Here is a 27,790-nt window from a genome sequence, read left to right as displayed (position 1 = left end):
AATTTAGGATTTTATGTCGAAGGAATATATTAAATTTGTTGTGGGTCTCTCATAACATATTGAAAAACAACCTTTACAACTATTTCGCTTCATGAAAATGGTGAAAGTTTGATGGATTGTATTGATTAGAGTTTGATCATGCAAAGTCGTGTAATACACCAGTCAAGGTTGTGTAATACACTACTCAAGGTTGTGTAATACACATGGCTTCATATAATACACAACCCTCAATCGTTTATTACATGACTTACTGTAGTATTACATGACCTTCAATTGTGTATTATACAACCTTCACGACTTTAGTTGTGTATTACATGACCTTCAGCCATGCATTACACGTCTTCTTGTAGTACATGATTGCACGAGTACACAACCTCAAAATTACATGACTTTTGCCATTATTCTTAATCGATAAGAATAATTTATTATTTTGAAGACTTAATTTGTGCTACGAATTTATATTATACTATTTTAGTTACTTATTCAGCATGTAATCAACTATTTTCTAAAATTCTCAGCAGAGATTGCGGTGTGTTTGTTTTACGTTATTTTGAGACACTTGCATGTGGGGAAGACATTCAAACCTATTGCACTAAGACACACGTCTCTTTCTATCGAAAGCAACTAGCTGAAAGTTTTTGTCATGACAAGCCGTTACTTTTGGAGAAAAACTAACTTGCTATTTATTTGAATGAGTTGTACTTATGATACTAAACTTTTGTAAGCGTACTTCAAATCTAGAAAAGTTTATGTTAATTGGACTAGTATTGTAAGTTTGTATTAATTTTACAGTAGCTAGAGCATTATCTCCTATTACTGAATCAGTAACTAATAGTTGCTCATCCAAGCAACTTGAGATATCGTCTCCATTAATTCTGCATATATTCTTGATTGTGGTATCATAATCCCTTTAGCCTTAAAACCTTTGAATCTATACTTGTCATTTTGTTTAATCTATATACGTCGAAGAGAATACGCGCGCATACCAAAACCACAACTGTTGATACAATAAAAATAATAGTATCAAATTTTAGATATAATAACTACACGACCTACATGTCTTAAACAACCTACATGATCACATGATTTACACGATTACATTACTTACACGACTATATTTTTTTACATGACCTACACAACTACATTACTCACATGACCTACATGACTACATGACCTACACGATCGACTACATGTGTAATGCATGTGCATGTTTCACCGCTTTTTTATAAGCTAAACACAACTAATTATGAAAGCAACAGCAAGCTACCAACTTCATGCAAGGCGCATGCTTACTTCACCTGTATGCTTCATTTGTGTGCCTGAGTCGGTGGCCATATATAATTTGAAGGAATTGAAAGCAGCTCTCATTTTGCATCATTTTTTGAAGTGAGATAAAGAAGAAAAAGAAGAAAAACCGAGAGAAAAAGAGAAGAGAAAAGAAAAGAAAAAGAAGAAAAGAAGTAAATGAAATGAAGAAGCCGAGAGTGGGAAAAGAAATTTAAAAGATGAATTGAGAGGGAACGTTACAGGAAATGAAATTGAACAGTTAGATTAATAGCTAATGAATTAGTGGTAATAGATGTATGAAGTTTGAACAGTTATGTTACAGTTTTTGTGATACATATCAATTTTTATACAAGTTCTAATAGTTAATTTTTAAATCCTGTATTTTAGGAGAAACTCGAGAATTCCGGAACTCATGGGAGCCCCAACGAACCCTGGAGTGAAACATGATTTGTGAGTGGATACTACTAATATTATTATGTATTTCGTGAAATATTTGTGTTTGATATATGTTTTAATATCACGTTATAATTACATGTACACATATTATATGTTTGATTGAGCCATGAGATGTGATTGCCAGTTACCATATATGTAACCTCCCCCGTAAACTCTGCGCATGTATATTGAGAGTTAGGTTACTCTACCCATGAGATGTAGTTAAATTCCGTCGGGTATTGAGAGGTTTTTCCTTCGCTCTACTCGTGCGATGATGATCTTGGTAAGTATTGAAAATTATTTCCCCTTATTGTTATTTAGTGTAGTTCTGTCATGAATGTATGATTTCTGTGTTTCCTGATGCTTTATTGGTTATCTTGTTTTGGCCTCCTCTAACTTTTGGGTGCGTGAGGATGGTGTTCTAAGAAGCAGCCCATTGTCTCAAGTGTAGATCACTTGCTTCCACAACAGCTGAGCTCACATGGCTAACTTTCCTTTCCTTCATGTTTTATGATAATATAAGTGCGTTACAGATGACAGTAAATCCAATCTTTCATGCACAGTCTAAATATGCGCTATCATTTTGGCCGCGAAAAGGTGGCTTTAATTTGTGCCCACCATGTGCAGGCTACTGAATGATCATGCAACAGCTTAGGGCATTATTAAAGGGATTTCGCAATCGTAGAATCAGCCCCACAAATATGATCAAGCCAGTTGACGAGATCTTGTTTTAGTAGTGTTTTGGGTGTTTTTACTCTCTTGTTTGTCTCTACGCTAATGAATAGTACCAGAAAACTTTTATTTACAAATAGGACAAGTACTTTTCGTACAAGCTGGTGCAACATTGCAAATAATTTGGGGAAATTTATAAAAATAACCATAAAACTTTTGCTATTTTCACAATTAACTCTCTCAACTTTTTTCTATCAACATTAGCCAAACACACGCACTTTTCTCCCCAAATTACCCTTCTTTACAAAACAAAAGCAACTTTCTTTCTCCCATTTCGTCAAACTAAAGGCAGCTTTCCACTCTTGAATCATCAACCAACGACGACGGCAAAAAGCAATGATAAAAGTGAAATCCGATCATAATCTATCCGGATCCAACACTAGTCGGCATCACATAGTGGTATGAGTTATTTTTTGAACTTGCTTGAGAGTTTCAGTGAACTGCGAGTTGTGGGTGAATCTGGCGACAGGCTGCCTATCGTACGAAGCTTCACGCAATAGGGAACCCGTTGTACAAAAACTTGGTGATACAGACACCTGTCGCACCTAGCTTGGTGATACAGACACCTGTCGCACCTAGCTTGGTGCGACAGGCACCTGTCGCCCAAGGCCTGTCGCACGAAGAGGCAGAATCATTAAAACTGTATTAATTTGATAGGGTTCAAATAATTTATTTTTTTTTATAATTTTAGGCTTAATGGATTCAGTTGTACTTGAATTGTGTTACGATGGTTGGTGGGAGACATTAGAGGATGGCCGTATGGAGTATGTGAATGGTAAAAATCGAGCTTTTTTGGTTGGAAAAAATTGTTTGTTTGATAAGTTATTGGCAAGAGTATACGAGGTGTTACAAATAAACCCTAATGAATATAGTATCACAATGAAAACAACTTTGAGGTCTAATAACACATTATATCGTATATGTGCACTGCTCATGGATATATTTGATGATGGAATGGTGAGGGTTGTGTTGCATATGGCATCTAATGTAGCTAATTTTGGATGCATTCCTATATTTGTGACCACATCACCTCGAGTTCCGAGCGAAGGCATTGAGCCACATGTCGATACAGAAACTTCGTTTAGAGCAAATATGTTTGACCCCGATAATGAAAAAGAGGTGTTGTCAAGGACAATATCGATGTAGCAATATTACTCTCCAATCCACAACAATTATGACAACATTGATGATAACGATATTACGTTACAGGATGTTGGAGCAACGGTTTTTCCAATAACGACGTCGTTGGACCAACGGTATTCTCTGTATCACAACAATGATTTCCGGGACAATGATGATCTTCATGATGAGACAGTGGGGGATAATGTTTGTGCAGAACCTTCTAATAGTATGAGGGGCACTTATTTCAATAATGATGGTGATGATGGAGGAGCCGATCCTTTGAATATTCCATCGTTTCAGCATGAGAATAAGTGTGAAGACAATACTCCTATGAATAACAGAGGCAATAGACTTATTCCTCCTATGGTTTGATCGAGAAAGAGAATTGACCCCCTCACAAGTCTTGCTCCAACTTTGCCTTCGAATATGGTTGTTCCAAGTTTTGTTAGCAGTTGTGACTCAGATGATATCAGTGTGCGTAAGCTATTTGTTGAGAAGAATGAGTTTATATTACAACTACGCAAGGTTGCCTTTAAGGATAAGTTTGATTTCAAGATTGCACGGTCTACAACGACACGTTTCGAGGCTCACTGTTGTTTGGAATCATGTAAATGCCATATTCGAGCAACTAGAAGTTCAAACGAGCAAAATGTTCCTTGGGTGGTGCAGAGAATTGATAATGTACACATTTGTCATAATGAGGTATTGGTTTATGGACGTCATCAAGTAAGGAGCCGGGTTGTCGGTCATATTATCGCAGAAAAATATATATTCAAGACAAGAGAATTTATACTCCGAATGACATAAGAGTAGATATGCAACAAGAATACGGTGCTCAGTTAACATACTAGCAGGCATATCGGGCGAGAGAAGTTGGCCTTGAAATAGTTCGAGGCAACCCTACAGAGTCATACAACTTGCTCCCTAAATACTCTCACGTACTAACTACGGCGAATGAGGGTATAGTCACTCACCTTGAGCAGAATGGAGATGGTAATTTCTTGTACTATTTTGTAGCACTTGGATCTTTCATCAAGGGTTTTATGCAGTACATTCGGCCTGTCATTGTTGTAGATGGTACTTATCTTAAGGGGCTATATCGTGGAAGCATATTCGTGGCAACATGTTTTGATGGAAACAATCAATTGTATCCGTTAGCCATTAGGATCATGGATTCAGAAAACAATGATGCTTGGGAATAGTTTATGATGAAGTTACACGGAGTGATTGATTGGCGATAGACCTGAGTTGGTAATTATCTCTGATCGATGCACTGCCATAAAGAGAGCCGTTCTTAAAGTATTTCACAATGCAACTCATGGCGTTTGTTTTTACCACGTGAAAGGTAACATTAAGTTAAAGTTTAAAATGTCCAAAGCTCTTTGGGATGAATTTGAGTCTGCCTTTATTAATGCAGCAAAAGCATATGGCCACGAGGAATTTAAGAGACAACTTGAAAGATTGTGGATGATCCACTCGGGTGCGACTGATTACCTAGAAAATAATATCGGTACGTGTAATTGGGCAAAGTCTCAGTTTGAAGGTAGGAGGTACAACATACTTACCACCAACATCGTGGAAAGTGTTAATTCTTTCATGAGGGAACCGTGAAAATTTCCTGTTACTCATCTTGTTGATCACTTTAGGAAAATATTGCAGCAATGATTTTATGATAGAAAAATTGTGGCTGAATTAATGAGTACTCGGCTAACAACATGGGCGGATGAAATAGTCACTAAGAGGAGAACTATAGTTGAAAGAATGATAGTTCAGCCGGTGTCTCCGCATCGATTTCAAGTTATAGGTGGTGGGCTTAAGGAAGGTTTGGTTGACTTGCAAAAGAAAACTTGCTCTTGCAGAATGTTTCAGCTTGATCAACTTGTATGTGCTCATGCAATTGCGGCGTATCTAACACACCGGGTCGATTTTATTAACCTTTGCTCGGACTTTTACACTACAGAATGGTTGGCGATGGCTTATGCACAACCAGTGGGGCCAATTGGCGATGTGGCTGATTGGGAAGTTCTAGATGAAATTCAGGAGATGCAAGTATACCCACCTGTTGAGGCACCACCACCTGGCCGTCATAAAGAGCTCAGAATACCCTCGGCTGGCGAGGACGTTAATCGGCGGACTGTAAGATGCGGGCGGTGTCATGAACTGGGCCATAATCGTAAGCGATGTAAGAATCCTATTGCGTCAACTCAAAGTTAGTTGTATTGTTTCAATGATTTGTTGGTTAAAATTGTTATTGTTTTTTTGTGTATTGTACACTTATATGTCATGAAATTTTATTTTATTTTAAATATTAAAATGTGAGCATTCAAATTATATAAACTTAAGTGCGCAAATTAGAATAAAAATTCAAGTTTCAACACTCAAATTACTACAAGCGGTTTACAATACAATATCGTCATTAAATATGTCAACCGCAATCTTCTTTCTAAAGTACTGGACATGACTAGCGTTAAACTCTAATCTAAGCCCGAACATTAAATACATCGTAACCATCAATACAAAAACACCGCAATCGCCAGTTTCGGGCTCTTGTTGTGGCACACTACTAACTGCGATAACTTTCCAGGGGTCAGCACTCCGCAACTCAGGTCGGATGTTGTAGAACCCAACATATTCCAACCATCGAGGGAAGATAACTTCAAGTGGCTTAAATTTCAACTTGTATCTTTTGTCCTCGCGACATGTGAGTAATGATTCATAAATCCAGACTTTGTTTTTCCGAAAGTCTACTCGTGCCAGTACCCAATGCTCGCCGTCCAAGTTAACAGGGATGAGTAACTGTATATAAAAATTGAAAAACATGTTCGTTATATATGAAATTGAAAAACAACCAAGAAAAAGCGACAACTTGTATATGAAATGCAATAAAATACATACCATATCGACATCCGTTATTGATTTGGACATTGTGTGCTGTCGCCCACAAAGATAGCAATTCAAGCAGTGGTCGAATACTAATGAATCGATCGCACAATCCCCATTGTTCCATAACTGATTCAATAACACCTAATACATAGATAACCAAGAAACGTATAAATTAACAAAACTTAAAGGCGATAATTAAAAAAAATATAAATGGTATTTATAAGTTTTGTCGGCATGTTACCCAAAAAAATGTGTCGGTATATGTAACACGTTGAACTAAGGCATTCGGATATTTCCGTTGTTTCTCGCTAATCAAGCGAAAATACTCGTGAATATGTTGTAGAGGAACATAAACATTACGATTTCAAAGAAAAAAAATTATACACAAATCCACAACACTCAAAGAACTTCAAAAATATAATTACCTCATCGTCTAGCTATCCCATCGAAGCTAAACCCAAAAGTATTTGAAAGAATAACCGCAGGTGTTGGACTCTCCGAACTACTATCATATTACCAGCGAACCATCGATCAAACTCAGCAAACAGACTAGAATCCTCCAATCCTCTCAGTGGATTTATATCTACACTCGTATTCATGTCAATCGCATGGTCCATGATTTGGGGTCGAGGTATAGGCCGAGCGTTCTTTCCTCGCCTGAGTGGAGGAATCATGTAAGGACTGTTAAAAACATACGACGGTATGTACGCACGGCCGAACTTACTAACGCTCGGAGGCACCTCAGTGAACACCTGCACGCTCTCCCCACTAACATCCCTGTAGAAACTATACAATGACGTGGGCGTAGAAAAATTTTGATTGCCCACGTCAGTATACACTCCATAGTCATCCGGGGCCTGTCCATTCTCCAAGATGAACATATTAAATAATTGTTAAATTAAAATAGTTAAACGAACATAATTATTAAATTTAATTATGCTTACCGCATATAAGCGTCCAGTGGGAGAATCCTTATTTAGACGTGTAGAAAATGTGTCGATAAAGCCAACCACGGTTTCTTTAAAATCTTTTAATTCCGACTTCAATTCATACACGTTACGATCAATCTTATCCAGCCGTTGTCGCACATAATCATTAAACTGCTTTTTCCTGGATTATTATAAAAGAAAATAAGTAAAACTTTAGAATAACAGTAAAACAATAATGATTAATAAAAGAAGAATATCGTATATTATTTATAACCTCAGAATCATGTGCGTTATCAGAGTTGTCTGTCTGCTCCTGGTGGTCATCAACAACCACCTCATCCTCAGAAGTGTCATGACGTTGCTCTGGTGTTGGGTTTGGTATGTCGTCATGCTCGTCATGCTCGTCTGATTGCCTTGAAACCGACGACATCGCGTTGATTGAGGGTTGGTGCTGTATAAAGTAGCATTTAAAATTAGTAAATGAAAAGTCAAAAATTTCGATTAAAAAATTTATAGTACTTAGATTTATAACCGACCTTATGAACCCAGTTTGGAATGCTTGGCATGTAATCCTTCACAGTGAGCCAATATTTTCTGTTACTCTCCTTTGAATTTGGCTCAAAAGTTTATAAAACGTCCCCCTGCCATAAATTCAATTGAAAATTTTAAGTAAGTATACATAACTTAAATTTAGTAAAGTTAAAAAAATAACTAATACATATTACTTACAATACGAGATTCGTCGTTGAAGAACGAATAAACCTCAGCAAAGTTGATTCTCGAAGACGCCATGGGCTTCCATTGCACGATGCGGGGAATCTTGTTCTTCGTTTTCACGACCCATGTTGACGGCAAACCTCCGATCGCTTCGTAAATCCAAGCCTGCAACAACCAAAGTGAAAAACCTATTAACACATCTATCAAATATTTAATACTATAAAACTTATTAATAAACAAAAAAACACCGCACCTAAACCCTGGACGTAAAGCCGTAAAGATTGTACTTTTCAATGTTATGATCTGGGTTTTTCAACCGAGTCGTCTTAAATTTCTCGTCTTTCTCGAACAGTGCATTGTCAAGACTATCGTATACTATTTCCCACGACACAAGACCCCATGGACGGTTTCGGAAGTACTGTTTATCATCAACTTCGTTAAGCCAATCGAAATTGATTTGACAGTGATTTTTTCTTGCATTTAGTACTCTGTCCGCAAAATAAAAGAGAGTAATCTTTTATGCGTCCATATCGTCCATTTCCTCGAATTTCAACTCCTTAAATAATGCATCGAATTCCTTAACATTGATCTTGCGATGCACACCACCAAAATACGTATTCCCTAGCCTATCCATTGTTTTGTTATCTCTTAGTTCGGTATCAACACCATATGAAAGTCCAGTAACTAGGCACCATTCTACAATTGACAAGCGAATCAAATGTTCACCAATTTGAAACCATAACTGATCCTCACGGCTATCTTCTTCATGGGCCACTTGCCTCAGTAAAAGATTGTGCAAAATTACCTCACTAAATGGAAAACTTCGACACTCCAAGAAATGCCCAAATATATCCTTCTTGAACATATTCAACTGCCGCTTTGTTAATTTTTCATCAATGGCTTTTACGACTAAAGATAAATTACACATGCTCGAAATTTGACCCGAAAAATGATTGGCATAACAAAAATACATCATGCCTACTTCGATATCCGACGATTCTGATTTCGCCATGTATCTGTAATATTTATAACATTATTACATTGCATTTACAAAAAAAATAAAATAAATTGACTTGACGGAAAAAAAATTATAAAGCCACTGTAATTTGGTGCGACAGCACGGGCGCGTGAGCCCCCTGCTGCCCAGCAACGGGTGCGCGCGCGCTGCTGCCGCCCAGCGATGGGCCCGAGCTAGCGCCCTTTGTTGGGCAGCGGTTCCCTCCTGAAGAAACACTCTCAAATTGAGAAAGAAACACTCCCAAAACAACAACCACCACAATCACCACCACCACCACCACCATTATTCTCAAACTACAAACATTATTATTCTAAAATTTCATTTTAAATTAATGAAAATAAATAAAATAGCTAACCTAGGTTTTGTTGAGGACTGTAGATGGTAGATTGGATGCCGATGAGGGATGAAGCCGCCGCCGACGAGGGCTGATGTTGCCGCCAATGATGGGAGTTTGTTCGGTTTGGGAGAGATGGGTGAAAGAGAGTGTTGGGGGAGAGATGAGAGAGAGGGGTATTTTGGTCTCAAAGGTTCTTTTATGGCTAATGTTGATAGAAATTTATTTGGGGGGTTAAGATGAAAAAAGCTAAAACTTTTATGGCTATGGGTGTAAATTTCCCAATAATATGGTAAGAGATTGAGGAACTCCTACTGTCATTCGAGATGCACTATTTAAAGATCATTTGGGATTTCGTCAATATAGATTCATATAATCTATTTGTTTGCTTTATTTTTTGTTTTGTTTTAAATCCTTATGGGCCTTTTGATGGAATAACTACTACCATTTATTCATCTTTTTTATTTCTCAATTTAACGAAGCTAGGGCTCATAAAAAATTTCCGAGCAACCAATTTTCAGTAATTAAATCAAACCACATAATTGACCAAAGACTGATAACTCAAATAAATACTCATTAATAATAATAATAAGTTCCGAAAAAAAAGCACCCTGAACTAGAAATTTAAATGTCTAATTAAAGAAAAAAAATTGAAGAATTTGATGATGCATGTATTGCATGCTATGGCAGATTCATTTTGTTTATAAGCCATCTGGCGTTGCGATAATTCGAAGGAGCTGACATGATATGATTAACCTGTAATTAAAGAGAGAGAAATATTAGAGTTAGAACTAAATAATTTAACTAAAGTGAAATTAATTAATTAATTAATTAACTAACCTTGCAATTGATTGAACAAAAGGAATTATGATGTTCAACCGTCGCCTCACAGCCGTCGCATTCACAATTGTTGCCTCTACGACTTGTCTCTCGACTTTCCTTAATAAATAACACCTGTGCTCCATTGTGCTTGCTTGGCTAAAGAGAAACATAGATTTAGGTGGTGTTTGTTTTTTTATCTGAAATTTTAATAGATTTGAATTAGTCTGAATTTTGAATAGGTCTGAATGTCTGAATCTGAATAATATATTTATTTTTTCGTCTGAATCTCGGAAAATAAGTATTAAGTTGTTTGTTTTTTTTTCAACTTAAAAAGCTGAAAATATGTACTTTTACATTTGTATCCTTATTAAATTTGAATGTTAAATAAATAATATATTAAATACCACAATATTTTAACATTTATAAGTAAAACTATATTCAAGTGAATACATAATTATTTTAGAATTTTAATATATAAAATACCATAAATTTCAAATTTTATCGTATATAATATAAGAAAGAAAAAACAGAAATATTTTTATGTGGGGTAAATATCTATAGGTGAGTTTTGGGATAGACATGAAAAATAAATTATAAAATAGGGATATTTTTGACATTAGCAAGTAATTGACTTAATTCAAATTTCTCCATTAAGTAAAAAGCTAAAAAAATTAGCTTATTTTATTAAGTCAAAATTATCTAAAAAGTCTCATTAAGTTATAAAAACAAACATCTCTAATTAACTTAATTAATTAAGTTAAGTCACTTTAAGTCATTAAGTTAAAAAACAAACGCCACCTTAGAATATATATACGTACGGAGTTCTTCATTAACGAAGTGGATGTCTTTATTATTATTATTATTATTATTATTATTAGGGTTATTTTCTGCTAGCCCCCACATGTTTCAACAAAAGTGATCGTGCACCCTAATGTTTCAACAACTATCACCACGCCCCCAAATTGGTGTATATATTCAGCCTTTATCATAGACTACTGGAAGCACAAGATGAAGTAGGCACTGTTTTTGTTCCCTTTGATTTCATGGTTTGAAGGTTGGGTGTTTGTTTCAATTAGAAGCTGTGATTGATAAAATAAATAAGAGACATGAAACATGCTTTAGTTTTCTACTATTGCGTGGGTTTTATATGGTGGTTAAGGCTTTTTACTATTGTATCAACGTTCTCAACAGTGATTTTAGATAAAATAAATATGCAATGTGGTTATATGGAGTGAGGGTGATATCATCATTTTCTTTTTTGCACTTGCATGAAAGTAAGCAGACATTGGAAGAGTATTTTAGTCCATAAACTATGTGAACAACGCCATCCAATATATTTTCTGAATTTTTGAATGCCTAATTTTCAAATCAAGGGCAGACAAGTCTTTTGACTCAGTTAAGTGACTATATGTCAAAGATAAGGGCTGAATTTGCTTATTTGGGGGCATGGCGATGGTTGTTGAAACATTAAGATGCATGCCAACTTTTGTTGAAACATGTGGGGGCTGGCGGAAAATAACCCTTATTATTATTATTATTATTATTATTATTTAATGGAATCACATTATTAAATCATATAATTTAAAAGAATTCGTGCTAGTATGTTATTAAATTATATTAAAAAAATAATAGTTCCTGCACTTGACATTTTCTACACACACATGCACGTATATATATGTATGTATGCGTGTGGGTGCTAGAAAGTGAGTAAATTTAATTAAGTATTGTAATAAAGAGAAGAAAAAATACTAGAAAGTCATGGTTTATAAATATTACATTGTTTATAAATATTATATAAGTCAAATAGGATTAGTGCTTACTTGGATATGGCTACAATCAAGCAACTCGTTGGTATTGTCCAACTACACAACTGCATAATTATGATTTCCACCAGAGCGATATGTGAAAATCTGAAATATTGAAAATTGATGTAAAGCAATTTCAGAAGCAAAATAAAAAATCATATCACAGTACCAATAAGTACAGTTAGTAACCTTTAAGAGTCGATGATCCGTATGATCATCACAATCTTTGCAAATACTGATTCGACATTCCAAACAAAAAAGGTTCTTTTGGCTTCCATTATGACCTCCATGTTCACAATGCTGGTCGAATCTTTCTTTGAGAAGAGCGTTTAGCCAATGAGGCACAATTACAAAATCGTCCTAAAAAACATGGGAAGTGTTAGTATAGTTAAAATTAATTTAAATTATAAGAAACAACTAAAGAAGTAAAAATAAAAAGCCAACCATTGTTTTCTTGGAAGGGATTCTATCCGGGGAACAGCTTTTGCAAGAGGAGAATAATTGCAATGAAATTAAAGAGAGAAATTCGATCTATTTATGGGTGAATGTGTCATATTTATGTCGTGTTTATGTTATATTGCAAAAAGGGAAAGAACGAAAAGGGGAAAAATTATATATTGCAAAAAAGGTAAAGCAAGGAAAAGGTTAAAAAGAAAAAAAAAAGATTGCATGGTCAGAAGGTGACGGCCGTGTGGTTAAATTCATATATATTTTGCAAGTTAATTAAATATAGGGGTAATAATGGCATATATCCCCTTTTAAGTTTGAAAAATAAAAATAATTATATTAGGGGTGGGGCTATTTGAACCCACCAATTTACTCAATAAATCTATTTACTAAATAAACCCACTTTTAAATTTTAAAATTTTAAATTTTACTCAGTAAACCCACTAAAATACCTAATATACCCTTTCTAAACTCAATTTTTATAATAATAGTGATTTTACTCATTAAACCCATAATATTCATTTATAAACCCATTAGATTGGAAATTGATTATTAATTAGAAATTTAATAATCAATTTTGAGTGAACGGCCCTCGTTCAAGGACAAATGAATCAAAACATTCTAAATGGAAAAAATAGTTGTCATCATGAAATTATTTTTTTGAGTTATATTATATTGGTGAGAAAAATCTTTGTATGATGGAATAACGTGGTGACCCGCCTGCATAATATAAAGTATATTATATATATTTCGAATGAATACTATGAAATTGTTTAGTTTAAAAATTGTAGCCAATCCCTCTCTTAAACTGCAAGCATTCAAGTGCACAGGGAAAATTTATGCAATGAGACAAAAAGTCAAAGAACAGCCAACTTTGTTCATGATTCAAACAAAGGGAAAATTTGTCAACATTGTCTATAAATTTTGAATGGAAAAGGGAAAAAAATAAAAATCAAATATTAAAAAAAAATTCATACATGTTCATGATTGTCAATATTATTTTGTTCCTCCATAAAATCAATATCCATCAAATCAATAACAACTAATTTTGTTACTCTGAATTAAATCACATGTGCATATTTAACAAAATATATGGCTTAAGAGAAGAATTACACCTCTTGATTGATTAGAGTTTAATGAAAATTTGATTAGGGTTCTATAAAACTATGTTGAATATAAAGATGGGTTTAAAGAGTAAAAATCCAGTTTATTTTTTAATTATATTCTAGTGTCCATAACTGTAATTTAATTTAGGGGTATTTTAATGATAAAAAATTATTTTTAAAAATGGGCTTATTGAGTAAATTAGTGGGTTCAAATAGCCCCACCCTTATATTAGTCATTAGATTTATTTGAACTTTGCAAATTAATTTCTATTTTTAGCAACTATAGATGGAAAAGTCCTTATTTGGGTTGTGTTTTTTGTGTCTTAATCAACGCAACGCTATTTTGTTGCCCACTCTGTTTATCTAGTGTTCGATCAGGAAACGAAAAAAAAAAGAGAGTAGAAAATAGAACTTACAAGTTAATGGGAAACAAAAGATATATGCACAAGTTGATTGGATTAACTAATTTTCGAGATCTACATATAATTAATTATATATCTCTTACACAATACACAATCTAAAATACTGAAAAGAATAAAGTAGTGAAATATTTTTTTTGATATATTAAATAGAAAATAATCGACCTTAATATACTCAGAATTTACTTATGTTGAACAGACCTCATAAGTACAACCTGGAGCCTATGTTGGCAACCTGCTTTACAAGTACAACCTGAGGTAAACGACCTGATTTGAGAGTAAACCTATATGAGCAATCCGAAAATTCACCAGTTCGATCTGAAAGTAAGCTAGTCCGACCTCAAAATTCATTTGTCCGACCTGAGAATTAGCTTGACATGGAAAATTGCTAGTCAAGAGAACATGGCCTAATTTCTAGAGAAGTTGTATGCCACGATTTCTTAAACCACCTCCAATTGATAACCACTTGAACTACTGAAGAAAGTAGGCTGAAGTTAAGGAGGTAACCACCCACGACCAAGAGCCTATTTAAGCTGAAGAGAACATCAGAGGAAGGGGTTAGCAAAATGAACCAAAGCTTCTACAACTTTAAACCTTAATATTCTTTACAAGATTTTCAGCCCTCTACCGGAAAATTACTTGACTTTAACTTATTCACAATTCTTTATTCTCATTGTTCTCACTTTATACATAATTTCTAACTTAAGCATTGAAGGGTCTATGCCAGAACCCCACCAGCGTATCCTAACCGCATTTTCTGGTTGGCAGGTATAGAAAGTTGCGATCAAACTGGTGTTTGAGCTTGGATTCGCACTGCAATTCCCCAAAAGAAGCAAATTCAGTTGTTGATGTCGGTTTTCGACATCAACATTAATTATATATCTCTTACACAATACACAATCTAAAATAATGAAAAGAATAAAGTAGTGAAAGATTTGTTTCATATATTAATTAAAAAATACTCACATGAATAAAATTTCTTCTAATCTTTCGCTTTTTCTTTTCTATTTTCTTTTTCTTTCGTTATCATTTTACTTTTAGTTTATTTTTTATAAACCCATCATTTGAATTGATAAACAATATATTGAAAAATTAGCTCAAGCATTTGTAATGGGTGCTTGACGAGCGTTCAAATGAAAGAAAAGCACTAAAATTTCCTTTTTACAAAGGGTTATTTTCAGGGACCTCCCTTGAGATTTAGTGTATTTACAGTCGGATAGAAAGTATGCATGTAATTATAGGGGCCTCCTCTGACGTTAGTGTTCCGTTAAGTGGACTGTCAGTTGACTGTTGAAATTCTAAAAATGCCCTTGCCGCCAAAATCTATTTTGATTCATATGAAAAACTGATGGGTAATATAATTCACACCAAAATATCTAATGGATTAAAAAAATTTACAAACCAAAATATCCAATGGATAAAAAAAAATTACACACATACAGGCAAATCAAAGCAAACATCCTTCACATCCTCCCACAACTTTTTCAATGTGTATTGCTCTGGAATGACGTGTGCAACATTAACCATTTTACCACCCACAACAGCTTCTATGTCCATGTAAATTAAGCTGTAAGGTTAAGTCATTGCATATGGTCACTATAAAATATTAAATAAAAAAGAAAACATTGTGAAATGAACTGCTACAGCATAAAAATACCATATTTGCCAGCACAATAAATACCATTTAATAATTTACCTAACCCTCCAACATGTGCTTGGCAACATTTATATGATACACACTGCGTCTCTGTCCCTTTTTTTTAATTTTTCAGGGTACACATCCAGACATGTCAAATACCAAAAATTATATAATTCCAATAATTTAGCAAAAGAAGTTTCGGAAAGAGAATACGACCAAAGATAATTTGTTAGCAACCTTTCATGTATTAAATCTAGATCAAATAGAAAAAACAGAGACAACACAAAAGCATACAAGATGGAATCTATCTTCAATCCTGCAAAATCCATGGAAAAGGAATAAATGCAAGATGGAATCTATCAAAAGCAAACAGCCTGCTTCAAAGAAAAAACACCAAATTGCACAATAACGAAGATTAGCTTGGCAGAGCAATCATATCAAAAAATCATTAGGCTTTTTCAAGTAATTAAATATCAGACATGAGCAAAATAAAACCTTAGAAGCACTTTAAAAAGCAATAAAACAATCATTCATAATCAAGATTGTAGAGAGAAATCAACTACCACGTCTACTGAGAAAATTCTACTTGATTGATGAGCTCTAGAATTCCTGAAGTTCTTTTTTTATACAAACTTTGACATTAGCAGGTTAAAGTACTACATACTCTTTGTTCAGCGGATGTTCTGGAGTTGGGGTTTTTCAATTCTTTTCGCTCAAATTTCCCATGAAAGTTAATTTGTTCTATACACGACAGACTAAGTTCACTTATCGTACCAGTCATGCGCACTATATTGCATATGCTAATAATTCACAAAGTAGAGTCCCATCCCTTTAAAAAATCAAAGTGTGGATCAATCCACTTCATTTCCACCCCTCAAACAAGCATACTACATATTTTCGGCAGCTCATCTCAAATTTTTTTATCACGCATTGTCCACAAACAATTAATAATACTTATTAATAATTCAGCAAATGATAGGACCAATCGCCCAACTAAGCAAACCCATTTTATCACACATTTTCAACTCAACACCAACAACCCTAAATAAAAACAACATCTAGCAACATATTCATTAATTGAAACAGACCCATTGTTATTTTTAATCAACAAAATCTGTAAGCCACTGATTCAAGGAAGCAAGCTGTATTTCGAAGACTAACCTCTTTTGTGATCCAATTCCAGTCGCGACAGACACTGGCCGTCGGCGATGCTCACTTCATGGAAGCTTTGGACCACTGCACGATGTCATCTCGTGCATTAGATGAAAACATATCAGTGATTGCTTCTTCTCCAACGATGAAAATGAAATTGGGTTTTGTTGTGTAAGCTCTCCAACGATAAAAATGAAATTGGGTTTTGTTGTGTAAGCTCTCCAATGATTGGTGTAAGCTGTGTCTTTGAAGTGGAGTGCGTTTTCTGAAAAAAATTATTTTCATTTGTCTGTTGGGTAACGATAGTCACTGGGTAATAGGGAGTTCATGTCTTTAGTTCTCAGACATCCAAGCAAGTTTCGTTTGAATTTTGTTTTTGTTTAAATTTTAAATGTATTTTTACATATTTGTCCTTTATGATAAAATTATACGTATTTTTGTATTAACGTCAGCCGTCAGGGGAGGTCCCTGTAATTACATGTATATTTTCTATCCGACTGTAAATACACTAAACCTCAGGGGAGGTCCCTAAAAATAACCTTTTTTTACAAATTACACATATAAACATAGGAAATTTTGAAATATCAACTGGAAAGCGATTAACAAGTCTTTTTTTTTGTTTTACTTTTATATTATTCATTTTTTGGATTAAGGAATCATTTTTAAAGCATCAAAAAAAGACCGATCCTTGTTATTATTCAAGGAAAAAAATTTGGAAAAGAGTTTTTTAAAACAGTTTTTTATTTGGACAAAAATATTAAGAATTTAGTAAAAGTTCTACTGAATTTTTGAAAACTTATTCTCGAACATGGTCTCCGTTGGCCCTGTTTTGCCGAAAATATGTTGCGGAAAAAGGCGTTTTGGGCGTGAATTCAATTTTAATAAACTTTAAAAGGTTAGATTTTGTCGAGGCAACATCTACTTTCACTTACCTCACCTTCCATCTTACACTTTTCCCTTCTTAGATTTGAGGTTAGGCTATCATTAAATTCGTGTGCATCCTGAGGATGCCCTTAAGATAGAATTTCAAACATACGACGGCATTATGAGTCATAATTATGAGTGGAATATACTAATTTACATTTTATATTTTTCTTACAATCTTAATTTCAGTAAAGTAAATGTTTACAAAGTAATATTTGATACTCTAATTAATCAATTATGTTTATAGGAATATATTTTATTTGCATATTGATGTATTTCTTTAAGGATATGATAACTAGTTTTCTTTATTTATTTGATCTAAAATGCATGAGAATATTTTAGTGAAAAAAATATAGATTTAAAGTATGTTTAAAATGCTTATGTACATGTATATAGAAGTTTGGTTTCAAAATCAATAAACAATACACTTCTCCTTCAGATACAGAGATGATTGTAGAGATATAGTTATAAATATTCAATTATAAGGATTCAGTTGAGATAGAGGCCATTTGAGTATATCCATACATATATAAGGCTTTGGGCCGCACGTTGAGGCCCTAATGCCCTTTGTGGGCTATTTTACGCATGTGATATGATAAAATATTTGAGATGACACATCGTTGGTATACCTATAGTAGCTTAGGGCATGACATTGGATGTGATAAGATTATTCTCATATATATATATATATATAGTCATTTTCTAATGTGGGTGCTCTTTTTTTTTTCACGCGGACACGCTATTAAATCATGGAGTTTAAGAGAGTTAATTTTTATCTTTCTTAAATAGCACAAATTAAGAGTGTGTGTGTGTGTGTGTGTGTGTGTGTGTGTGTGTGTGTGTGTGATTTTCATGATTATTATCTACTTTCTTTTTTTAGTGCTAGCTACTTAATTTAAGGTTAAACTTTTTTATTTTATATATTTTACTTATTTTTTTGATAAAAATTGCATATTGTAATATTTATAAATATTTTAAAGTAAGTTGCTTTCAAAACCTTTTATCCACTCACTGAGGTTTACACTCACCTCATTTTACTACATTTTTTCTCCTCATAAGAGGTTATAGGTACATAAATCAACCTAGAGACTACGGTTATTTTGAGTTTCGATCACGTGATGGTGCTAGGAAACATAGATTATATTATTAGGATATTTTGATCATTTCATTTTGGATCGTATAATTATATTATGATATGATCATTACAAATGTTAAATGTATAATAAAAATATTCAGTGGCATTTAGATGAGATCATTTAAGCATATTATTTACAGTGATATTTAAAATTATGTTGATAAGGTTGATCTAAGAAATTTGTTGAATATTGAATTATTTTGGAAGTGTTTGTGTTACAGATTTGGAGATTAGTCATGTTAAATGGAATTAGCTAGACTAGCCGTCGAGTTTGGAGGGGATCCTATCAAACACAAATTTGAGGAAGTTAATTTAGTAATGCTTTTTGGTGTTGTATAGGAGGAGACTTCAAGAATGCATAGTCTTTGCTTGACTAATTATACAGCTTCCTTTTGGCCTTTCCTTGAATCGGGATGAGTAAAGGAATAAGAAAAATGCTAAGTGTGGATAAAGATCAGAGAAAGATGAGAGAAATAAAGAAGAAAAGAAAAGAGAGAGAGGGAAAGGCTTCTTTTGAAATTTGGAAGCTTTAATTAATTTGCTGAGGTTGCATTCTGTATTGTGAGCAACGAGATTCCTTAAATCACGACTAAAATTAATCAACAGCTTCCTATGATACAATTTAATGGGGTTGTTTTAGTAATGCGTCATCATGTTCGTTGTGATCAGTTGTAAGGTTCTGTTCCATTTTTTATCCAATTAAGCTGAACCGATTCCGGTTCAATTGGTTCCAATTCGGTTCATTAATCTAAGTCAGTTGAGTTCGGTTCTCATTCTCGTATAAAGACAGCTGAGTGCCCATTCTTATGAGTGTGTTTGGTTGTAGTATTAAGGAGGTATTAAATTACTATTTATATTAAGTTAATACTTGTACCATGTTTGGGAGAATATCACATGGGTTAAGGGCACTATAGCTAATGCGGCAGTTGCCGCATTAGCTTACCTTTTTTTTTTTCTCTTTTCCTTCTTTGGCGGCTTGCGTTTCTTTTTTTTTTTTTTTTTCCTTCTTCTTTGTTTTCCATTTACTTTTTGCTTTAACTTTTGTTTTTGCTTATAATAATAATAAAAAATAAAGATAACTTTTTAATTTAATATAATATTATATAACAATTTTATTTTTAAATTATAATTTAATATAAACTAATAAATATATAATTTTTTATTCAATAATATTATATTATATTTTTATTTTTATATTATAATTTATTAATAAATTTATAATATAATATAACTAATAATAAATATTTAAATATGAATAAATTTGAATAATATTAATTTAAAATTAATAAGAGTATAAATATTAATATAATAAAATATAAAATTTAAATTAATTATAAAAAAATTAATACAGTACAGTATAGTGCCAAACATTGCACAGTATTATTATAATATAATGCTAATACAATATAGCATAATACAATACATCAATATTAAAATAATACAATACAATATAATACAATACAATATATCAAACGCACCCTATATGTAGCTCAACTAGGTCATCATAACTAAAGGTCATAGGTTTTTTCCATTCTTTAAACAGTTCCATTATGGTGAAAATGATAGACATGACGAAAATGAGGCGATATCTACGGAACTGCTCCTTCCATATTAAAACATGGCCAAGGATAAATTGAGGTAATACATTTTGCTAAAGGTCACAAGTAATACATTTTGCCAAAGGTCATTACCTTACGGGTCAGCAAACTATATGACGGCTTTAAGCAGTCACATACAGTGGCGAACCTACGGCTAGGCTAGACATTAGGGGGTTGAAATGTATCCCGGTCTAATTCAGTAAAAAATACATGTGTCCTTTATGTTTTTATCAATTTTATATAGTAATAGAGTTTTTATTTTATTTTTAAATATGTCCCTAATTTTTTTTTCCAACTGAAATTAGTGACTCATTTTAGAAAATAATTAAATTATATATTTATTGAATAAATTGAAAACATTAGGGGCTAAAATGTTAATACTGATTTAATTTATTTTTAAAAATATTTTAATTAAAAAAAGTATGTCAATACTTACAAAAATAATATAAAGTAACAATTATACATCAACATTTCAATAAACTCTTTATGTGAATTTTGGGATTTTATTTATTAGTTACATTAATTAAGAGGATAAGTCAAAAAATGAAAATTTTCAAATCTTTTTGGAATTTTCTGATAGAAGAATCATCAGCATCTGGTTCTTCAAAGAGAGTCAAAGTGTCCGGTAAAGAGACAATAACACCCAAATATCTTTTGCTAGGTTGAGTTTAGTTTATTATTAAAACTTTTAATTAATAACATTTTTATAATTTAAAAAGATGAATAAATTTTAATTGTCTGATTTATTTAAACCCGATAATTAAGTACTTGACTTCAAATATAAAAGTTTTTCTTGTAATTTTTAATTGATTGTAATTACATATGTTTTATTTTATTTTGAAATTCTTAATTGATTTATTAATCCTTATACAATTATATATTATTATAGGTTGTAATGTTAGATTCCATAATTGAAAATTAGTATTTCTATATTTAGATTACCTTTTTGTTTTCTACTTTTTTTATAATTATTTTTTTAGAGTATGTATTTATAAGGTAAGATTCTTCATGTTTCCCTTTATTTAATGTATTTCTTTCTACTTATAAAATTTTATGGTCACATCAAAATATAAATTTTTAAATTTAATCTAGGACAATATAAAGTTCTGGGTCCACTCCTGACCACATAAACCATATAGTTGAAATCTATCATACCCAAAGGCTTTTTTTTTTTTTTTTCAATTCTTCCAACAACTCCGTTATTGTAAAAATGATGACATGGTGAAAATGGCGTGATACCTACCGAACTACTCCTATACGTTAATAAAATATGGCCAAAGATAAACGAAGTAACACATCTTGCACTACCAAAAAAAAAGAAAAAAAATTGGTTTACGTAACTACTACTCCGCCGTCACGTATGACCTCTCATGATCACTTTGGGTGTGTTTGGAGGCAAATGCTATGTTACATGAAATGTAACATACACACTTCACAACAACCACACAAAGTATGTGGGCCCATAATTTGTGTGGTTGTTGTGGAGTGTGTATGTTACATTGAATGTAACATAGGGGCTCCCGTGTTTGGAGCCTTAGGATGGTATGTATTAAAATGGCATGTTGTATAAATTGTACAGTGTTTAGTCCTGAATTATATTGTATTATTATCAATTATCCTGTGTTAGGCATATAACATGTACTGAACTATATTATTTTTTGTTAAAAGTAAATAATTTAAGTAAGTAACTAACCTTGTTATATTAAATAGCATAATTCTCAGAACATGTAATAATTTTTTAATGCTAAAAAGGATGGATATTAACTATAAGAAAATACTTGCACACAAATTTATTATTTTTATATTTGTTTCTAGATTTACGTAACTATAAGTTTTAAAAAATTTAGACACCTAATTTTTATTAAACGCAAATCGATCTACTTCATCTCTTGCGCTTGTTGATCTATTCAAACTGAAAGCTCTAGAACGCCGTCATATGGTTGCATATTTTTCTAAAACGGTTAATTACTCCCGGGTTACAGATTTTTTGACAAATTTAAAAAAAGTGAAATATTTTTTTAAAATAGGCGAGCAAATGACAATCCGTTAACTTTTCTGTTAACTTTAACAGGAATAGTAAATAATTACAAAATGACATTTTTACCCCTAAAATTAATTGTAAAATAATGTTTCTGCCCCTATAATAGCTACAAAATGACATTCCTATCCGTAAAATTAGTTACAAAATATATTTTTACCCCTACTCAATTATTTTTTTATTTTTTAAATAGAAAAAATTATAAAAAATTACATCTAAGTGCAATTAACGGACTATTTTTTTATTAAATCATACAATTTAAAACAATTCTTGTTGAATCAAACAAAAATTTTTTATAATCTTTAAGGGCAAAGTTTGATTCAACAAGAAATTAAAAAAATTTATATGATTTAACCAAAAAAAGCCTGTTAATTATACTTATATGTAATTTTTTATAATTATTTCTATTTAAAAAATAAAAAAAATAATTGAGTAGGGACAAAAATATATTTTCTAACTAATTTTAGTGATAGAAATGTCATTTTGTAGCTTTTATAGGGGTAGAAATGTCATTTTATAATTAATTCTAAGAACAAAAATGTCATTTGCAATTAATTTACTGTTTCTATTAAAATTAATGAAAAAATTAATGAATTATCACCTGCTCACCTATTTTTAAAAAATATTTCACCTTTTTTAAATTTATCAAAAAATCTATCACCCAAGGATAATTAACCCTTTCTAAAATCAAGTTTTGTTGTTGCTTTGCTTCTGTTAAATGCTGGCAGGTCGGCAGCGTATTTTCCAATGTAACAACAACGACGCGCTCGCTTTGCTCAAATATTTGGTGTTGGGGGATTGCTCGAGTCCCACAAAGCATTGCTCTTCTAATTAAGGATGGCAAAAGAATCTAGGTCCGGCCCGGATCTGCAAAAATCTAGAAGATTCGGATTTGAAAAAATCTGAATCCGCACATTAAAAAATACGGATCCGGAGTTTAAGAATCATGATCCGTATGGATTCAAATACAAGTGTATTCAGAAAATTGAATATTTAGATCCAGGTTAATTTTTAATTATATTATTAAATTAATAAATTTGTATTAAAAAATATATAAATTAAAATTGAAAAAAAAAACAACAAATCGAGTAACCCTAAATTATTCACGCCTCCCCTGCTCCCCACCACTCACAAGCGACTGAACTGAAAAACAATCCCAAATCCCTAACCGTTGAACGCCGTCCTCTTCGCAATAGCTGTCATCGAACGCTGGATGCCTCGCCTGAGCTGAGCACGCGTTGCTGTCGTCGAACACCAGCTGCCGTGCCTCGCCTTGCTTAGTGCATTTCGCTGTCATCGAACGCCGGCAACCCGCTGCATCAATGGCTGGCGAAGCACACCACACACGGCTGCCTTGTCTATTCTTTCTATCTTTGACCGCTGTTTCCAGAAGGGAATACTCATCCAATCTCAGAGAAGGTTGGTTCGTGGCACCAGATCTCAACGTCGAAGGACAAGGTAGACCGACCAATACAAAAGGTGGGCACGCAAATTTCCAGCAAATCAATTTCAAATTTTCAGTGAGCAAGACGAGGCATTTTTGGTGTCGTTTTGTGCTTCCATGGATTGCATTTACAGAACCAATCAATTAAATCATTTGATCGTGGAGGTGTCCCTCTCATAATTATTATCTATCATCATCCTCCATTATTATAATTATTATTATGCATAAATGTAGTTTCTCATCTTCCTTAACTTTATGAATTACTTTAATTTCAGACTTACTTTAATTATTTTAATTAGGTTTTTTGTTTAATTACTTAAATTAAATTCATTAATTTTATTTGTGAATTTTAATGGTGGTGTAATTGAATTTATATTATTTTTTTTATATTTGACTTATGTTGTGATTTTTTTTGTTTGTAAATTTATGATGTTGGTATGTTATTCATGTTAAATTGTTAATTGTTAATTGTTGGATTATAATTAAATTTTATTTAATATTATTATTTAAATTATTAATTTTTTAAAATTATATTTAAAATTATTTAATTTTAATTTTTGTAAATCTGGATATCTGGAATATCCATCCACATCCGTTGCAGATATTACCCGCATCAGGATCCGTAAAAAATTATGCGGATCCGAATATAAAAACTCAAACACGGATCTAAATCTGCATTTTACCAACTCTACTTCTAATTATAATTCAACACGCGCACACTGAAGCACCAAAAAACGCAACTGCACAACCCCAATCATTATTATACATTTTTACATTGCTGCTGTGTGGACTACTGTGCTGAGTGCTGTGCCCAAATGCCCAAAACCACAAGTGTTACAAAGTCCGGCCCAGCCCACAACATTAATTTCCAGTTTCCCTCACATTGACGACACTGAAACGATTTTATATTGTACTGCCCCGCATTGATGATTAGCTTGTGCAGACACGTCTCCTGAAGCTATCTCATATTTGTGATATCAACATATTTCCTGTGAAAATTAATCACAAAAAAATAATTCTAATCAAATTACATAAATAAAGCTTATAATTTTCCTTCGTAGGGGACTTTTCAACCTTAATATAATCATTCAAAAGTTTACAAAAATTTGTTCAACTTGATAATATAATATTACAACAATACTGTACTAAAATATTGGGGTGTGTTAAGTACACACATGCTATAATACTATACCAAATTATTGGGTTGTGTTTAGTACACACATCTTTTTTATACCAAAATATTATTGGCTTTAAAATATCACAGTCATTTTAAGCAACATATCAACCTTGTGCTCTATACAAGAGCATATGAACAAATGTTACCTTACGCTCACCTTTTGAGGACTTGAAAATTGAAATATTATGGGGTTTCTTTAGAATTAGTCCTAGTGCTAGAAGTTCTGCTTCAACAGAAAGTCTCATAGTTGCAAGTTCATCAAAAATGTCAAAACAATCTTTTTTGTTATCAAACATGCATTGAGCTAGTGTATTCATGTTGAGCTAAAGGGCAAATTTTCTTCTTCTTTTCATATCTAAAAACAAATAGATAAAGCATCAATTACTAACAAACCCTAAAACATGGAAAAAAACTAAAAAACTATTTACAGAACCCCAACCTCTTTTCCCAATTGTCAGATAAAAGTACTAGTGCTAGAATGCACGGTAAATAAAATGTAAATATCAAATCAGAATTTCCAAATATCGTAAATAGAAACAAAAATAGAAACAAGTAGATATTGAGATTTTTTTACCCAACAAACATGTAATTACAACTTTATTACTTTACGCATTTCCCAATAATAATTCCTTTGTACCTAAAACCTCTTTTGCCTTGATCATCTTTAATTTTGAATGTTAAAGTATTAAGAATCTTTATCTTAATTGTTCCCTAGTGATATAGCAAATAATATATTTGTGCTTATCATAATCATCACTCAATATAAGCCTAGATATAAGCCGCATGGCTTTTTTATTTTTTATTTTTTCAATTGGTCAAGTCATGACCATAAATAGAACCAAATCAATAAACAAAATATAAGCCGCATGGCCTTTTTCTTTTTTCTTTTTTTAATTGGTCAAGTTATGACCATAACAGAACCAAATCAACAAACTAATGTCAACCATTACACTTTTGGAATGACTAATGCACGATATTTATTTGGTATCTAAGCAAAATTTGAGTAAAATGTACCTTGAAAATGAAGGAGAACCCAAAAAACTTATGAAAATCTTTGATAGGAACTTGGGAGCAAGACCAAATTTCCTCTAAAATTAATGTGGATCTGGTTAATATTTGAATGCTTAATAAAGGTTTGCTAAAGTTAAGTGCTGAAATTACCTGTAACAAAAGGATTTGGTAAAAATTGTCGGTGAATTTGTTTTTAGAAGCCAAGAAGAAGATGATATGGGTTGTGGGTTCTTTTACTTTTGTTTTAGTTTTAATTTTATTGACCAAGCTAATAAAGACCCCAGGGTTGGTGCGGGTCTTTATTACACAGCCAAATCTATATTAATTTTAATTTTTTATATAATACATATCAATTAAATAATTTTACCAAACATTGGTTAAAAAAATAAGTACAATACATATGCTCTTAATACATGCTACCAAACATACCCTTGAGGATTAGGGATGATAAATTGCGGGGATCAGGCTTAGGCATTTACATATTCTTTTAATTATTTTTTTAATAGTTGTAAACTTGTAATAAGTAGTTAAAATCAATAGTGAATTAAAAAATAACTATTTCAAAATAAAATAATAAATAAAGAAGATGAAGCAAATAAAAACTTACATATTTATTTTTTATAGTATTCGTCTCAGATTTAAACATTGTCTTAATTAATTAAGACTTAAGGGAAGTTTAACATTATAATTTTAGGTTCTTTAAATCATCATTGATTTATAAATTAAGAATTTAAGGTTTTGTTTTTATTTTTCTATTATCTTTTTAGATTTTAATTTATTATTTTAATTTATAAATTTATTTTTTTTAAAATAAAGGGCTAGGCCTGGTGCAAATTTGTTGGCTCTCATATGGAGGACTGAGTCTAAGCCCGCAGGCTCGATCTGGGATGGCCCTGCCATTTTTGCCAATCCTATTTAGGATGACAACTATTGGTTTCCATAGTTCAAGTCACTGGTTACGTCACAAAAAAGTCTCCTTTGTGATGGCACTGACGTCGTTGCAAATAACCTATGGGTCATTGAACCATATGACGATTTTAAGTAGTCATGTAACTCATTAAAGTTGAAACCTGTCATAGAGCTTCAAGCAATCACAAAAATTATTGCGGAAGGTTCAGATTCCGAGTCAGCCTACCATGCAGTGCTGCATCTCATACAACGATGCATGATACAGGTACAACCAGTTTTTAACCTGTTAATAAATAAAAATTACATCTTTTTAATTGTTTTTAATGTGAAAAAAAATGGAAAAAGTGAAAATTGCATTTAAATGAGATAAAACGTTGTAATAATTTTAAGTTATAAATAGTATAAAAACTTATAAAAAATACAATAAATATGTCACAAAATAATCATATTCCTACTTTTTTTTGTTATATTCCAATATTTATATTACATGTCTCAAGTTTATTTTTCAAATTCCTATTTTTCATTGTGATTTATCTAAATTTTCGTAAGTTGTTTCAACTCATTTTTTTACCAGTCTTTTGTTTTATATTTCCACTCCTTTCATTAAATTCCAACTTTTTAAGTTGATATTTCAAGTTTACTTTTTATATTCTTACATTTCATTAGACTTCATCTAATTTTTAGTAAATTATTCCTACTCATTTTCC

The 27,790-nt window shown here is 32.3% G+C and overlaps 1 protein-coding gene across 1 annotated transcript; it reads left to right on the top strand.

The window, feature by feature from the left end:
- The first annotated feature begins 5,271 nt into the window (after positions 1-5,271).
- On the top strand, positions 5,272-5,790 carry LOC107174320 (uncharacterized). Its single transcript, XM_015525103.2, has one exon. It carries the CDS (start codon positions 5,272-5,274, stop codon positions 5,788-5,790), a length of 519 nt encoding a protein of 172 aa, XP_015380589.2.
- Positions 5,791-27,790: the final 22,000 nt, after the last annotated feature.

Source organism: Citrus sinensis, chromosome 4 (assembly GCF_022201045.2).
Source record: "Citrus sinensis cultivar Valencia sweet orange chromosome 4, DVS_A1.0, whole genome shotgun sequence".
Classification (NCBI taxonomy): Eukaryota; Viridiplantae; Streptophyta; class Magnoliopsida; order Sapindales; family Rutaceae; genus Citrus; species Citrus sinensis.
The sequence above is the reverse complement of the archived record's forward strand: the minus strand, read 5'-3'. Positions and strand labels throughout refer to the sequence as shown.

Coding starts and splice junctions, on each gene's coding strand:
- LOC107174320 (XM_015525103.2), top strand. CDS start 5,272: ATGAGTACTCGGCTAACAACATGGGCGGATGAAATAGTCACTAAGAGG.